The sequence below is a fragment of the Dromiciops gliroides genome, chromosome 4, assembly GCF_019393635.1.
Source record: "Dromiciops gliroides isolate mDroGli1 chromosome 4, mDroGli1.pri, whole genome shotgun sequence".
NCBI lineage: Eukaryota > Metazoa > Chordata > Mammalia > Microbiotheria > Microbiotheriidae > Dromiciops > Dromiciops gliroides.
In genome coordinates, this window is record NC_057864.1 from 478549713 (window position 1) to 478565147 (window position 15435).

At 49.8% G+C, this 15435-nt stretch overlaps 1 protein-coding gene across 6 annotated transcripts in view; it reads right to left on the bottom strand.

The window, feature by feature from the left end:
* Positions 1-13660, bottom strand: part of CUX1 (cut like homeobox 1) — a 423932-nt gene extending 410272 nt beyond the window's left edge. For 4 of the 6 annotated variants that reach the window (XM_043964598.1, XM_043964597.1, XM_043964599.1 and 1 more), the window contains exon 1: positions 13448-13660. In XM_043964598.1, coding sequence (XP_043820533.1) covers positions 13448-13510 — 63 coding nt within the window. In that variant the 5' untranslated portion in view covers positions 13511-13660. The remainder of the gene's footprint in view (positions 1-13447) is intronic. The other 2 variants (XM_043964600.1, XM_043964601.1) reach the window with 2 other exon arrangements.
* Between the last annotated feature and the right edge of the window lie 1775 nt (positions 13661-15435).

A 15435-nucleotide genomic window follows, 5' to 3' on the forward strand; every position in this document is an offset into this window, starting at 1 on the left:
CAAATGGCATGGCTGCACTTCTGCCTCAGTATCCCCTCCCCCAACCCCACTCCCCAGCCCTTCGCACAGGGCCAGGCACAGAGAGACCCTCAGTAAAAGCCTTTTGAGGGGCGACTTTTCATCGCCTTCTGACTCTGGATTCTGCACGCTTTCCGCTGAGCCACACTGGCTAAACAAAATCAATAACCAGCTGAATGCTACATCATAGGGCTCAACTTCCTTCGTTAAACAAATACCTTTGCCTCATTCAACAGTCTGATACTCCAGGACTTCAAATGGGCTAATCTATGGTGAGACCAGTAACTGTGACACACACAATGAGACACACTTTCGGAAGGTTCCTCGCACACCATAGAGATGAAAGTGTTTGTTGAATGAGTGACTACATGAAGTACTGAAAGGAAAGGAGAGATCTTCATGTCCTGGCCTTCTGGAGTTCACAAGCCACAAAAGTTATCCATAGCACAGGCCACAAAACCAGGTACTGAGGAAAAGGAGTATAAGACATGAGAGAGGACGGGGAGATAATGTGGGCAGGTCAAGTCTGGATGGGTCCCAGGCTTCAACATGGAAGGATCCTTGGAGTCTAGAGGGCCTGGAGTCAAGAAGATCTGAGTTCAAATCAAGTCTCAAACACTTGCTAGTTGTGTGACCCTGAGCAAACCACTTCACCTCTGTCTGCCTCAACTGTGAAGACTAAATGAGATCACATTTGTCAAGTGCTTAGCATGATGCCTGACACACGAGGCTTAATAAATGCTTGTTTCCACCCTTCCCTGAAGTCGTCCGGTCCTCCCTGGTGGTCTCCCTGCCTCCAGTCTCTGCCCTCTCCATTACATCCGCCACCTTCTTGATTTGGGGGCATGGTAAGCTTCTCATAGTCTGTATCCAGCGTCCCCTCCTAAGTTTGTCACTCCAGCACTCTGGGGTCAAGCCACACTGACCCACCTATGGGTGCCCTCAACACAGCATCTCACTTCCTGTGCTAGAGCTGAGGCTTATTGGTACTTGCCAAGGGTCCCGCAGGTGGTGTCAGAAGCAGGATTGGACACTGGGGTCCCCTGACTCCAGAGCCAAGATTCCACCGTAACTTCCTTCAAAGACATGTAAGTGATAGGGCTCAGTCCAATTAGACCAATGTAAATTAAGTCCCTACTCTGCACCTTTGTCTCATACTTACATGAATTTCCTCACTCTCACCTCTTGACCACTGGAATCCCTCACAGATGGTCGTCTCTCTCACTTGATCTTGCCTTCTGCCCCTCCCCCATGGCCCTCGTTCCAGAAGTGACTCTGGGCCTGATACACTTTGTATTTGCTTAGGTGCCATATCATTTCCTCCCAAAAGAATATAAGCTCCCTGAGGCAAGGGCTATTGTTTCATCTTCATCTTGGTAATGTAGGTGCCCAGCCCCTCCCTCCACAGAGGAGAAGGACCCCTTCTTCTCCTGGGGTCCCACAAGGCCTGGCCCAGCTGGCTTCCACACTCCCGTCCTCCACACTTACACGGAGCATTCTTCCCATGAAACCGTGGGCATGTCCAAATGCTGGCTGGAGTGTGGGTTTTCAGCCTGCTGTTAGTGGGGAATCCCTGAAGGACAGCTTCCAGAGAACAGGAGCAAACCCATGTTTTAAGGCTGGTTCTAATGTTGGGAGGGAGACTGGGCCCCAGAGATCATCTACATCCTATCTCATATTTCAGATGAAGAAACTGAGACCTGGAGAGGTTCAGTGACCTGCCCAAGGTCACAAGGGCAGGATCTGAGCCCAAGTCCTCTGACTCCAGGCCTGTTCTTGTCATCAAATGATGCCGCCTTTCTAATCTGGCACCAGAATGCACAACTGTCTACTCATCCATGTTGAGACAACACAACAGCAAACATGTGCGGTTTGTCACACACACACACATTGGAGATTACAGATCACAGACTCATAGATGTCGAGCCAGAAGGGACCCAAGAGCCACTGACCCCAATTTCCTCATTTCATAGATGAGGCATGGAGAGGCTTACCTGGCATCACCCAGCTAAGATGTGGTCACATTTGAACCAGGTCTTTCAGACTCCAAACCCAGGACACTTCCCATCATATTGGGATAGGGCCTGGACCTGTGATTGTGGTAGAAAAAACAACTCCCAGGTGTAGAAACTTACTCTGCCAATGCAGGTTGGCATCTTCTCTACTACCTATAGTCTTTAAAGAATTGCCTAGAATACTGAGAAATCAAATGACTTGCCCAAGGTCACAAAGCTAATGTGTCAGAACTGAAGGCCTAGTCTTCCTAGCATTCAGGCCAATTCTCTCTCCCGTTTATAACTATACGTAACTTAGGACATGTGTGATTATGCATGTACATATGTACACTGTACATTGACACACATGTGTTTTATACCATGTATTATACAAATGAAAAATCATTAGAGTACATTTATCAGGCCCCACGAAAATGACTTCACGATTAAACAGGTCAAGACAGAAGCCTGCCCAACACCCAAGCCTTCTGCAGATGGCAATCCTGCCAGCAAAAGTCCACAACCTCTACCTCAGCTATTCCAGTCTCCAATCAATGCTGACAAATTCCCGTGATGGGGCTGGAGACAGAGGGAAAGAGGGAAAGATCCCTTAGTCTGACTTCAGCGACACCTAATAACCCTCTAATCCTTTTGTCAAAAGCCATCCTGGCCCTGCTCCCCCCAACCTTCCAGCACCCGAAGACATCCGCAGCTCCTGGTTAGGCTGGGTCCCAACTTGAACTCATCCCCCACTTGGCTGAAGAAGGCAATGCCCCAGAGCATTACCCAAGCTCGGCCCCATGAAGCAATCGGATCCCATTTCCTACCCGTGCACCTACAGCCACAACTGTGTTTCAAAACAGTGTGACATGCCGGCCACAGCGTGCAAACGAAGGGTGGAAAATGCTACCAGGGTGGAGCAGAGGATCCACCGTTCTGGCTCTTCCCGACACTTCCTGGGGGACTGCGGGCAAGCCAGGTCAGTTCTCTGTACGATGGGAATCGGGGAGGATGGAGAAGCTGGCCTAAGGTTCTTTCCAGCTCTAGAGCTGAGATACTGTAACTCGCTTCGCCCCACCCCAGGCCTCAGTTTCCTCATCTGTACAGCAAAGCACACGCACGAGATGGTTCCCCAGGACACAGAGAAAGGCAAACCCGACTCCTGCCCTCGAAGGGCTCCTACTGCAGCCAGAGAGACCACACGCCAATAGCTCCGCGCCCACCAAATACACATGATGTGAGTGGTGGCGGCTCCTCCCCGTCCACGACCCCATTGTAAGGACCCAAGAAACCCCATAAGTAAACGATCACCAACAACGTCCAGATTCACACTGAAAAAAAGTCTGGCTATCTACTTTCAGGTTCCCCATATTAGGAAATCACTTTTCTAACATTTTCTTGAAAAATTTTTCATCGGCTATAGAAGACCGCACACAACTTTCCTAGAAAAGTGAAGAGAAAGTTTTGAAAGATATTGTGACTTGGGAGTCAGGAAGACCTGAGTTCAAATCCAGTCTCGGACACATATTGGCTGTGTGACTCTGGACAAGTCACTTAACCTCTGTCTGCCTCAGTTTCCTTATCTGTAAAATGGAAATAAAAATAGCACTGATTGTTGTAAGCATTAAATGAAACTGCATATGAACCGTGCTATCTAATTGTACCTATTATTATTATCATTATTGTTGTTGTTATTAATGTTCTTGTTCTTATTATTATTATATCGCAGAATTACCATATTGGAAGGTACCTCAGAAGCCACCTAGCCCAACCCATAACTGACCAAGAACCTCATCTCCCACAATACCCAGCTTTCACTTGGGAGACAACAAGGGTAAAGCCTTAACTCCCAAAGCACCCCATAAGGACTCTGGAAAAGCTCTAATCCTAAGCAAGTTTCTCCTTCAGTCAAACCTAAATCTGCCCCTCAGGGACTGGCCCCTTCCAGTGCCTGAAGCTGCTCTCCTGTCACCAAGTCTCCCCTCAAAGTCTTGTCATCTTCAGAATAAACCCTCCCAGATCAACGGCCTCCCCTGGAGCAGATCCTTGAGGGCAGGGACTAATTTTTTTTTTAATTTTTATCCCCAGAAGCTGGCACACACTTGGTGCTTAATAAATACTTGGTTGGTCGATTGAGCCTTTGCCTATCCTCCTATGGAATGGTTTCAGGACCACTCGACACCCCTATCGCTCTCTGATTTGCCAATGTCTTTCTCAGCTCAACACAAATGAATAAAATGGGACTGGTACTTCCCATATCTGAACCTTCTACCTCTACCAAGATCAAAATTACATTGGCTTTTTCTTCTGCCAACAAAACAAAGCAGGCAGGATATGTGCTTCCTCCTCCCTCTCCCACTCTCTCTCCTCACCCCTCTCTCTTTTCTCCATTCTCTTTTCTCTTTCTCCCTTCTTTCCTCCCTCTCTCTTCCTCTCCTCCTCCTCTTCTCTTCCCTTTTCTCTTCTCCCTCCCTCTCTTTCTCCCTCCCTAGAATGAATTGCCAAATTACTTCTCAATAATACAACATTCTATTTCTAACAATTTGGCAGCATTCACCTAAGTAACAGCTAATTTGTCAAGTAACATTTGTTTTAACTAAACCTAAGAATACCTTGAAACTTTATATAAATGTTTTAAAAAATGTTAACTGCTCAGCTATTTATTGAATAAATGCTGCTTTTCTTTAGGGTCAGAGGACCTAGGTTCAAATTCTATCTCTAATACCTACTGCCTTAGTGACTGACCTTAGACAAGCCATTGTGTAAGGTCCCTTAGACAGGAGAAAGCAGAGGAAAATGTAACTGAAAAGTGTTTAACAAAATTAATAAAAAATACAATACAACACAGATGATGTTCATTTGTGGTTTTCTCTCAGTCTGCATCCCCTTTTATTTGACACCTCTGCTGGAGGTGACCTCCTCCCTGGACTTCAGTCCCCTCAGCTATACAGACAGTGGTAGGCCACAGAGTTCTAAGGTCCCTACTAACTGTAGTAGGATCCCTGATACCAACACCTCCCCATATTGTTATGTCACTTTCCTGTTGTAAGGCTAGAACTATAATTATCAACACTATATTTTACAGATAAGGAAACTGAGGTTCTGAGAGGTTTTAGTGATTTGCCTAGGCTCACGCATCTATCCAGTAAGGGTCTGATCAGATGACAGCCCCCCAGACTCCCAGTCTAGCCTCTCAAAATGAATGCTTTTATTATCATCACAAAGCACTTACCTCCCCCCAAATTCCCAAGGATGAAGAGTAACCAGCATTTCAATTAATCCAGAAATATTTATGGGGCATCTGCTGTGTATAGGACTCTGGGCTCAGCAGGTTTCCCCTGAAGTTGCATAATCAGCTGCTTTGCGAAGGCTCCTGGTCATTTTATCAGCAAGAAGCTGAACCTCAGTGCCCCTCTCACCACACGGCCGCTCCACTGTGCCCGAGTTTGGTCAAATTTGGTGCCAGAGGAAAAATAAATCTCTGACAATTGTGACTAAGGAACAATATATAATCACAATTGGGAAGAGACCTGGCCATGAGGATTGCTATGATGAAGAGGGCTTCCCAAGTCTACAGAGCACAAGAAAGAAGGGGGGGAGGAATGGGTTGGGAAGAGAGAGAGAGAGAGAGAGACAGCAAAGGAGGAGGAGGGAAAGGAAGGAAGGAAGGAAGGAAGGAAGGAAGGAAGGAAGGAAGGAAGGAAGGAAGGAAGGAAGGAAGGAAGGAAGGAAGGAAGGAAGGAAGGAAGGGAGGGAGGGAGGGAGGGAGGGAGGGAGGGAGGGAGGGAGGGAGGGAGGGAGGGAGGGAGGGAGGGAGGGAGGGATGAAAGCTGAGTTTCTCAGTTATATCTAATAGGGAATTTGAACTAAAGAAACTGACTCAGTTCCAGTACATTTCAATGGACAAAGCCCTCACCTGCAAGGTCTCTTCCTAGCTAAAAAAGAGCACCAAATTTTTTACATGGTGCACAAAACACCCAACCAAGAATTGACTGAGGCCTGTTTGGTGCCGTCTTCTAAAAAGAAAGAAGAGTATGGAGGAGAAAAAAAGAACAACAAATAAGCATACATAAGGATGACAGTGAAGGACCCAAATTAAGCCTGCAAGGATTAAAATGTCCTTTTTAGAAAGATGGGCTATGGAATTTTCCCAGCAAATAAAATGTTTTAAGGAAATAAAATTTCTCCCATGCAGTGATTTTTAACTATGGGGGTGGAAACTCCCTTGACTGAATCAGATAGCAGCGGAAGAAAACCAGAGAACAGCCTGAGGAGTAACCAAGAGCATGAGGAACCCGGAGTCTGAACTAACAGCTAAGGAGTATTGGAGATGAGATTTGAATCCGGGTCTTCCCATCCCTAAGTCCAGGATTCTGTCTATTATACCATTCTGCCTCTCTCACTAAACATTTGTCCATAAACATGTAGCATGTAGGTCCATAGCTGTATTCGTAGGAATACATAGATCTCAAATGAAATCATGTGTGTGGGTGTTTTGCAAACCTTAATATACTGTAAAACTTAGCTATTGTTATCGTGTTATATGTCTGTTCTATATACACATGTTATATATTTCATCATATATTTGTAATATATAGGTATCAAACACACACAATATTTGTATTATGTGGGTATTACGCTTGATCCAGGTAAATATTTGTACATGTACATATGTACTTCTATATGACATGTCTATATAACCCACATATCCACACCCGTGTACATATATAAACAGGAGTCAGTGTGGCCAAATGCATGGAGAGCTACCTTTGGGGAGTCTCGGGCAGAGGTTGGGCCAGTTCCTAATCATTATACATATTAGTTGGGCGACTTTAAGCAAGTCAGTCACCTGTCAAAGATGGGGGGGGGAGGCCCAACTCAAATAGAAATGATGCTGGCAGGCTACATATTGGCTGAGGAAACCATCAATTTACATTTTCTACATTCTAGTTTAATTTCTTGTGTTAAACTTTCCCAATCAGATTTTAATCTGGTTTGGCCAAACTCAGGCATTTTGCTGGGACCCCTGGGGCCAAAGTGTGACACCTCTGCTAGAGGCACCTCTCTGAGCCTCAGCGGAAGAGAAGGTGCCCAGCTCCAGCGGTAAAGGGCGTTTTCCTGGGAGATCTCCCTGCCAAGGAAGTCACAGGTCCCAGCCCAGCCCACACGCACACACACATATGTGGGGATGTGAGCTTCTCTATTTGAATCAGGTCCACACATTAGGTAGCAACCACATAATATAAACATGAGCATGCAGGTACATTAAAATATGTGTCAGCTTAGGTGGTTGGAGGGCTTTGCTTCTTCTTTCTACTGCTGCTGTTGTTCAGTTGAGTCTGACCCCATGCACCATAGCATTTCTGTCCTCCACTAATTAAGGTGACATTCAAGGCTTCCTCCCAGTAAAGGAGTGCTTCCCACAGAAGAAAACTCTTCCTTGGCTTAACTGCCTCTCCCAGTCATCCCAAGAGGCCAGCAGACCCCACCCCCACCCCTTAAATGGGAACCAGTTATGGCTCAGCATAAATCTAACCACCACTACTGAACAGCTCAGGACCCGGTAGTCGTCCTGCCTAAAACCCAGCAGAGACAAACAAACAAACAAAAACAGCCATTTTTGTACTGCACATGCTCGGGTACACACAAACACACACACACACACACACACACACACACACTCCAAAATGTGGTTTCCAGTCCCTCTGGTTTTTAACCACATTACAAAGCAGACAGATTCATTATAGGGAAAGTTGCTCAAAGCACCCATTCCTACTTTACCTATCTATATAGTCCCTAAGCTTTCCCATCAACTTTGCATTAAAATGCCAGTCTAACCAAGTTAGTCAGGCTTCGGCAATGGTCAAAGCTTTTCTCTTAAAAAAAAAAAAAAAAGAAAGAAAGAAAACCTTTGCATCTGTCAGTATCACAGAGCACTTAAGAAAATTACCTGCCTGTTCAAGTCAATGAATATTTGGTAACTCAAAAGTGAAACTATGAAGTCACTATTAATTCACCACTTCCATGTCTGCTATAAAAGTTACACAATATATGAACTGCTTGCCTAATTATGCCATTAGTACACCTTTTCTGATGCCTCAATATATGTTCTATATAAGCAGAATTCACTTGGGTGTAAAGGAATAAAACCCAAGATCCTTCCTCCCTCTCCCCACAACTTCTCTGTTCCCCAAATTTCCCGACTGCAGAATTTACAGAAAAATCCTAACGAACAAGCCTTAATGACAGACTATCGCTCTCCTCTCAAAATAGCTCCAACAAAATGAATCGCCATAAGTGAAAAGTGGCCTTATGTTTGGCTATAATAAGATTCAAATAAAGGACTCCAAGAATTCCACCTGTTTCCAATTAGATACTAGAACTGCCTGAGTGTTTAAACTATGTTCACTTGCTACTTACATGAGACAATTCTTCCGGGGTTTTTTTGTACATTTTAAATATGTTAAAATAAGATTAAGGATCTGGCTTAAACAATCAGCGGTAGGAAATTTTCAGTTAAAGCCAAAATTCTATCCGTGAGCTACCATAGACACATGGTGAGATAGACAAGATTCAAAGTTAGATTGACATAGACGCTTTGTAGTTGGTGTTGTTGTTGTTGAAAGCCGACTTTTTATAAGGAAACAACAGTGAGAATTTGCCATTTAAATACTAGAAAACAGATTCTTTAAAAAAGAGAAAGACAAAGTTTCTAAAATAATCTTTAGCCTTTATTAAGATACCTTTTAAATCACTTGCCAGTTATCAGGTAAGTAGCCAAATCTGTGTTAATGATGATTTACTGGCTTCATTTAAAGTCCATCAGATAAGCTGCATAGGTGTTTTAATACTCTGAATTTGCATAGGCCAAATTCTAACCCTAGTCAATCTAATAAGCACTTATTAAGTGCCTACTACATGCTGTGTACTAGAGATACAAAGACAAATTGAACATTGAATGGGGACTTAAGCTGTTTCCAAAGATCTCTGATAAAATGAAAATTCTTCTTTTTAAAATCCACAAGGGTTTTTCTCAGCTGCATCTGAGCTTCCCTCCCTTCCTCGCTGCTGTTTCTAATGCAATCTGAAATGAACATAGATTGTTTTATACACATACACACACACACACACACACACCACTTCAATCCTTGTATTTCCACTAAGCTGCTGAATGTCAGGACAGCCTCTGGAATAGTTTTGATTGTTAACTGCTACAGGCAGACCCGGAAGGGGATTACAAGAGCACAAAAAAAAATTATTTCTGCATATCTCCTCCCACATAAACACAGCAGTGGCTTTGGTTTAATTTCGCAGGAACAGGGGCAGAAGACTTTTTTTTTTAATAAAAAGGAACCATTTAAAATCCTAAGGACACTAACTAGAGTATTTTAACGGTAGCTACCTCAGTAGATCATGAAAGGATACACAGCCTCCGGGGAGTAACAGACAGGCAGTTTATCCAAACCTTTCCCCTTCCATCTTTCTCATTTACTTCACTATTTAGCTTCAGTCACAAAAGAGTAGGTCTAAGGAGTTGTATTCTCGGCAGATCTATCAGAAACTGTTCCATTACTAAATTCTTTTCATTAACTTGTGACTAAAAAAAACAAGGCCACACAGATACCCCCTTCTCCCCCCAAAAAATAAATTCAATAAACAGCTATATCTTTCTATATATCCCAAAGTTTTAACCATCAAGGGGGACCAAAAAAAATTAAAATAGAATAAAATGGCTGTTATCTTAGTTCATCAACTTAAGTTCCTTCTTTGATTAAAAAAAAAGATTCTGAATAGGATACTTTTAAGAGGGGGAGAGACAGGGAGAGACAGAGAGAGACAGAGAGGAAGAAAGATCATTAAGTAATATTTACTGTTTTAGCATGTGATCTACTCCAATGGTACTTGTCAATTTCAGGGTGGAAGGGGGCAAAACAGAAGCAGCACAAACCTCTTATTAGTTAAATGGATTTGGGTTTAAAAAAGAAAAATGTCTAGGTAGAACTTTGCAGACAATCAGACAAATATGTAACAGAAAGTCCGAAGAGGTAGCTAGGAAGCTGATGGGTAGCCTGGAATTCCTTTGAGGATTTTCTCATGGACGTGAAGCACTGAACCAGGCTTCGGGTAAGACGACAGTGCCTTTTTGCTTAGCCAAGGAATGTCTGGAGGCAAACCGGGAGTCCTAGAGAAGGGCTCTGCCTAACTTTCCCACACCACCAGCCTTCCAAACGAAAAGGGAAATGAGATAGGGTTCATTTTCCATAATAATTCCCCCTCTCTTCCTGGCAACCTACTTTAGGCCCCCAGACAGCCTTGGTCCGAGGTGGACCAAGGAGAGAATAAGAGTAGTTACTGTGGCTATGGAGGAATTTCCAAGAACTCAGCTACCTTGATAGAATGCACTGACCCCATCAAAATCAAACATGTTTCAATAGAGAGACTCACTTAGGGGGAACATGAGTATCCTGTCCCTGCCCCCTAGCAAGGCCAGAATCTCCAGCCCTGTTTACTGGGTCAACTTGACTTGAGTATCATTTTCACTCAAGGTTAAAAGTGGGGTCTCCCAAGTGAAATCTGCTTTAAACTACAGTCTCATCAACTAAACTATTACTCATGGCATTAAAGATGAACCCAAAATAGGCATGAACTGAAGAGGGCTCTCAGAAACTGAGAGGTCAGAGTAAATGACAGGTCACACAAACACTGCCTTCCTCTACCCAATTAAAAGCTTTAGAACATACAAGACAAGCCCAATAACTGGTTTTAAAAAAGGTTTTTTAAGACTCCATCACCTAGGAGAAGGCAATGAATCATTATCAGGAAATAATCTCAAGCAGCAAGTTCAAAACCCAGATGTGGATCAGTTTGGGTCTGAATGCTGCAGCCTGCACCACCGCCCCCCCCCCAATACATTCAGATAAACTATTCTCTTCCTGGGAGCCTCCTAATTATATTTCTTAAGTCAAAGTTAGATGTCACTCACTGACTGCCTGCCAAAGCAGATGGGGGGGGGGGGGGGAGTGAGGGGAGGGGGGTGTCCAATAGAGTTCAGAAATCTACCAATTAATAAAGTCACTAGAAATCTAGAAATAAAATCCAAGGCAGTTGGGCCAAAATACTTAGGAAAGAAATTTAATACAAATAAAGTCAGGATGGGATGACCTCTGGGGTCTTTTCCAAGTCTGCCTATGTGATTGATTCAGTTTTATAATCGATGAAGAGGTGAAATTAAAGTTTATTTCTTAGACCACAACGAGGTTCACGGAAGCTACAGAAATGAAATTGTTGTTGTTGTTGCTTTTAGGGAGTTCTTTTTTGCTCAGAGTGGATAGACTGATTCCTCCAAAGTGCCATTGGCCGTGTTCATCACATCCAGGAATCTAATTTACACAACAGACATGTTGGGAGGTGAGTCAATAGACCCGCTCCCCTTGGCTTTTAATCTTATCAGAAATACAAATATTTCACACTCTTCTCCCCAGGTCAGGGGGAGCGTCGGAGGCGATTTCTCTGGGGCCATGTGCCTGTTTAATCATTCCCCGGCAAACGCTGGGGCAGAAAGCGAGCCGTTCAAAATTAAAGTTGTCAGACTCCATTTAAATATATATTTAATCTAATCCACTTTATTTTATACAACTCTGCATCTGGATCTCATTTGCCTTATTCCTGGAGGTATTCTGGGTCACTATTAAGAATTCTTTCAAGTTGGGGGAAGTTCAGCCTTAATCCAAGCCCTTCAAATCTCACTCACTGGGACTGGAAGGCGAACACCGGCCTGGCCCGGCGCACCTGAGAGACCCCCGGCCCCCGCCCGGAGCCCCCTGGGGGGCCCCAAAGGACAGTTCCCACCCCCAGCCTGACTCTCCTCTCTGTTCGCCTTCCCCCACCGCCAGCCTACGAGCCCCCTCACCTTGAACTTGGCTCCGGCTCTGCCCAACATCAAGGTGGCCGAGCCCCGCCGTGCCCGCTCCTGGGGCTCCCCGCTGTGCCCGCTCTCGGGGCTCCCCGCCAAGGGCTCCGCAGGCTCCTCCAGGTGGAGGGGCGGGGGGAGGGCACCCGGAGGGGGGGAGGGGGCAGAGCCGCCGAGACCCGAGCGAAGGGCTTTTCGGCCAAGAGGGGCGCTTAACCGCTTAAAGGGGCAGGACACCATTTCCCCAGTCCATCCCTCGCCGGCCCCCCCCTCAACAGCCCCCCCCAACCCGACAGGAACCTGGCAAAAACTAAACGTCCAGGGCTTCTGGGTCCTGGGGCGCCCCCCGGCGCTGTCCCCTGCAGACACATCCGCTGGGGAGGGGGCACGAGGGGGACAAGTGCGAGGAGGCCACAGGAGGAGGATAGGACACGAACTCGGCAGCCCCCAGACTCCAGACTGCCACTCCGGCCAGTCCCCGGGAACGGGGGGCAACGGCTCTCGCCCGCCCGGACAGTTAAGAGAAGCACCCGGGGTTCACCCCCCCCTCTCCGCGGGGCCGGCGCGCACCCCCAAACCCTCCCGGGACGGAGCCCCTCCGGGGCCCAGGGCCCGGCGCAGCCTCCCTCCGGCAAAGTTGCCCGAGTCCCCGGCCCGGCGCCCCCATAAGTTTCCCCCCCACCCCCCCGGCCGGGGTCGCACACAAAGAGCGCGCGGGGCCCGGGGGGAGGGGGGTGCGGGGAGGCCCGGGCCGCGGTGACAGGCGGCGGCCGGGGGGCGGGGGCGCCGGCGGTCACGGCCACGGCCACGGCCGCCCCGGGAGCGGGCTCCCGGCGCGCCCCGGCGGCCCCACAGCGCCCCCCGCCCGGCCCCGCGGTCGCCGCCGGCCCCTCACCAACTCCCCGCAAACTTTGCCGGGGAGGACGCGCGCCGGGCGGGAGGGGGCGCGGGGGCCGCGGGGGGCTCCGGGCCCGGGCGGGGGACGCTCGGCTGCGGGCTCCGCTCGGCTGCGGGCTCCGCTCGGCTCCGGGCCGGCCGCCCGGGTGCCCGTCCCCGCCGCCGTCCGCGTCCCCACCGCCGCCGGAGCCCGGGGTCCCCGCCCGCGCCCCGTGCCCCGCGCGCCCCCGCCCGCCAGGCGCCCCGCGCCCCCCGCCCCGCCCGCGCCCCTCGCGGGCCCGGGTCCCGGCGGCCGGGGACCCCGGGGCAGCGGCGGCGGCGGCGGCGGCGGCGGCTCCCGGCGCCATCTTGGGCTGATCGATGAATTGAACAAAGAGGATCAATTTCCGAAGGCGCCGCGGGGCCGCCCCCGGCCCGGCCCCCGGCCCCGGCCCGCCCGGCCCCGCCGCCCCGGCCCGGCCCGGCCCGACCGCCCGCCGCCCGCCCGCCGCCCGCGGCTCCGGCGGCGGCCCCGCGGCGGCTCCGGCGGCGGCCCGGGCCGGGCGGGCGGCGGGCGGCGGGGCCGGGCCGGGGCCCCGCGGGCGGCGGGCGGCGGCGGCGGCGGCGGCGGCGCGGGGGGAAGCCTGACCTGCAGCTGCGGTAAATCAAAGCGCTTCCAATATTGAAACATCGATCCCACATTGGCCGCCATCTTGAGACATATTGAGACGGAGTGAGCGGCTGATCGAGAGGGGGCTGGAGTTCAGGAGCCGCCAGGAGGCAGCGGCGGGCGGCTTCAAAACCCGGCCTGGAGCGAGCGGGCGGGCGGGCGAGCGCCGGAGCGGGCGGGCGGGCAGGCGGGCGGGCCCACGCCGACCCACTCACCGGCCGGCCCACGCAGCGCCCGGCCCACGGACGCTCGTCAGCGCCCGGCCGCCGCCGCCGCCGCCGCACGCCCGGCCCCCACCCCCACCCCCCGCGCGGCCCCGGCCCCGGGGTCAAGCTCAGGCTCGGGGTCAAGGTCAGGGTCACGGGCGGCCTCGCCTCCGCCTGGCCTGGTCCGGGACGCTGAAAGCGCAGCCACTAGGGAGGGCAGGGCAGGGCAGGGCAGGGGCGGCCGGCCCCCCTCTGTCCGTCTGTCGGTCCGTCCGCTCGCGAGCCCTCCCGCTCGTCCTGCTGCTGCCGCTGCCGCCGCCGCTGCTACTCCTGCTGCTGCCGCCGCCTCGTGGGCCTCCCCCCCACCCCCGCTGAGGCCGGCCTCGTGCCCCCCCCCTCCCCCCGGCCCAGCCCCGCCGCCAGCTCGCGCGCTCCCCCCTCCACCAGCCGGGGCCCCCGCGTGCACACACCCACACACGCCCCCGGCGGGCACCGAGCCTGGGCACACCCCACACATGGGGCACCTGAAGAAGCTGCCCGTGGCGGGGGGCCAGGGACGCCCGTCGCCCGCCTAGAGGACAGGAGCCGAGCCGCCTGCCTAGGGCAGCCGAGCCCCAAAAGAGAACCCATCTCTTGGGGCTCCATAACTGCAAAACACAAGTTTTAAAAAATTCTCCGCCACCCACCCACCCATTCTCTAGGGGAAAGGGGGTCTGTGCGCCAGGCTGAGAACAGGGGCGCCCTGGGCTCCACTTTTCATCCCCCTCCCTCCAGTCGAGCGATTGGCAAACATTAATCACGGCAGGAGGGCTCCCCAACAGTGGCCGGGCCTGGCATGTCGGACAGACAAACAAATAGGCACGATGGACAGATGGATATAAAACCCGAGCCCGCCAGCTTCCGAAGGGTTAGGAAGGAAACGACTGCTTAACGCTTCTTTCTCTCCCCTCGCCCCCCACCCTTAGGTTATTGTTTGGGAGAGCAGAGTTGTTGCAATGATCGATTTCCTTTTGAGAAAGAAACAACAGTCAATTTATCCATCTCAGTGAGATGCGACAGACAGCCTACACTCCGGCGCAGCTCCGGGCTGTGTAGACCGCGGGGCTGAGACAGTTGGCCTTCCGTCTGGGAGGACGATAAGGGGGAGATAGCCACGTCTGCACTGCAAGCTTAGTGAAACCAGCCCACCCACCCCCACCCCCCAGAATCTTTTCGTTTGCCCTTCGGTGCCCAGAGGAAGATTTAAGAAACTTCGGGATCCTAAAGCACCTTTATTTTTATTCAAAAACTTTATTTCCCCCCTACTTAAAACAAAACAAAACAGGCTTTCCCATGAAGCCCTAAAGATGCGTTTATTTCAAACAGCATGACTCCAAGTTTACAGAAATGCTAATACTTAGCATTTTTAAAAAGAAGGAAACCATCTTTTCATTTCTATTTTCCGTGCAAAAATGGTCAGAGGACAGTTTTTAGGAAGTTCAGCTTTAATTGATTATGCACATGTTGTAGCTCTGGGGTTAAACTAGCGTGCTAACGTACATGCCATCTGCAGCATTTCGTTTAGTGTAAACTGATTTAAAGCATCCTTTAATTCCTTTATTTTGAAAAGTATAAGTAAAATCACAGCCAAACGGAAAGCGACTCCTTATAAAAACGTTAGTTTTAGGTCTCCCATAATCATTCGCGTTAAGTTAGTGTTTGTCTTAAAAGGAGGAATTGGTGAAAATGAAAGTTCCCGTATTTAGGGATTTTGGACGTGAC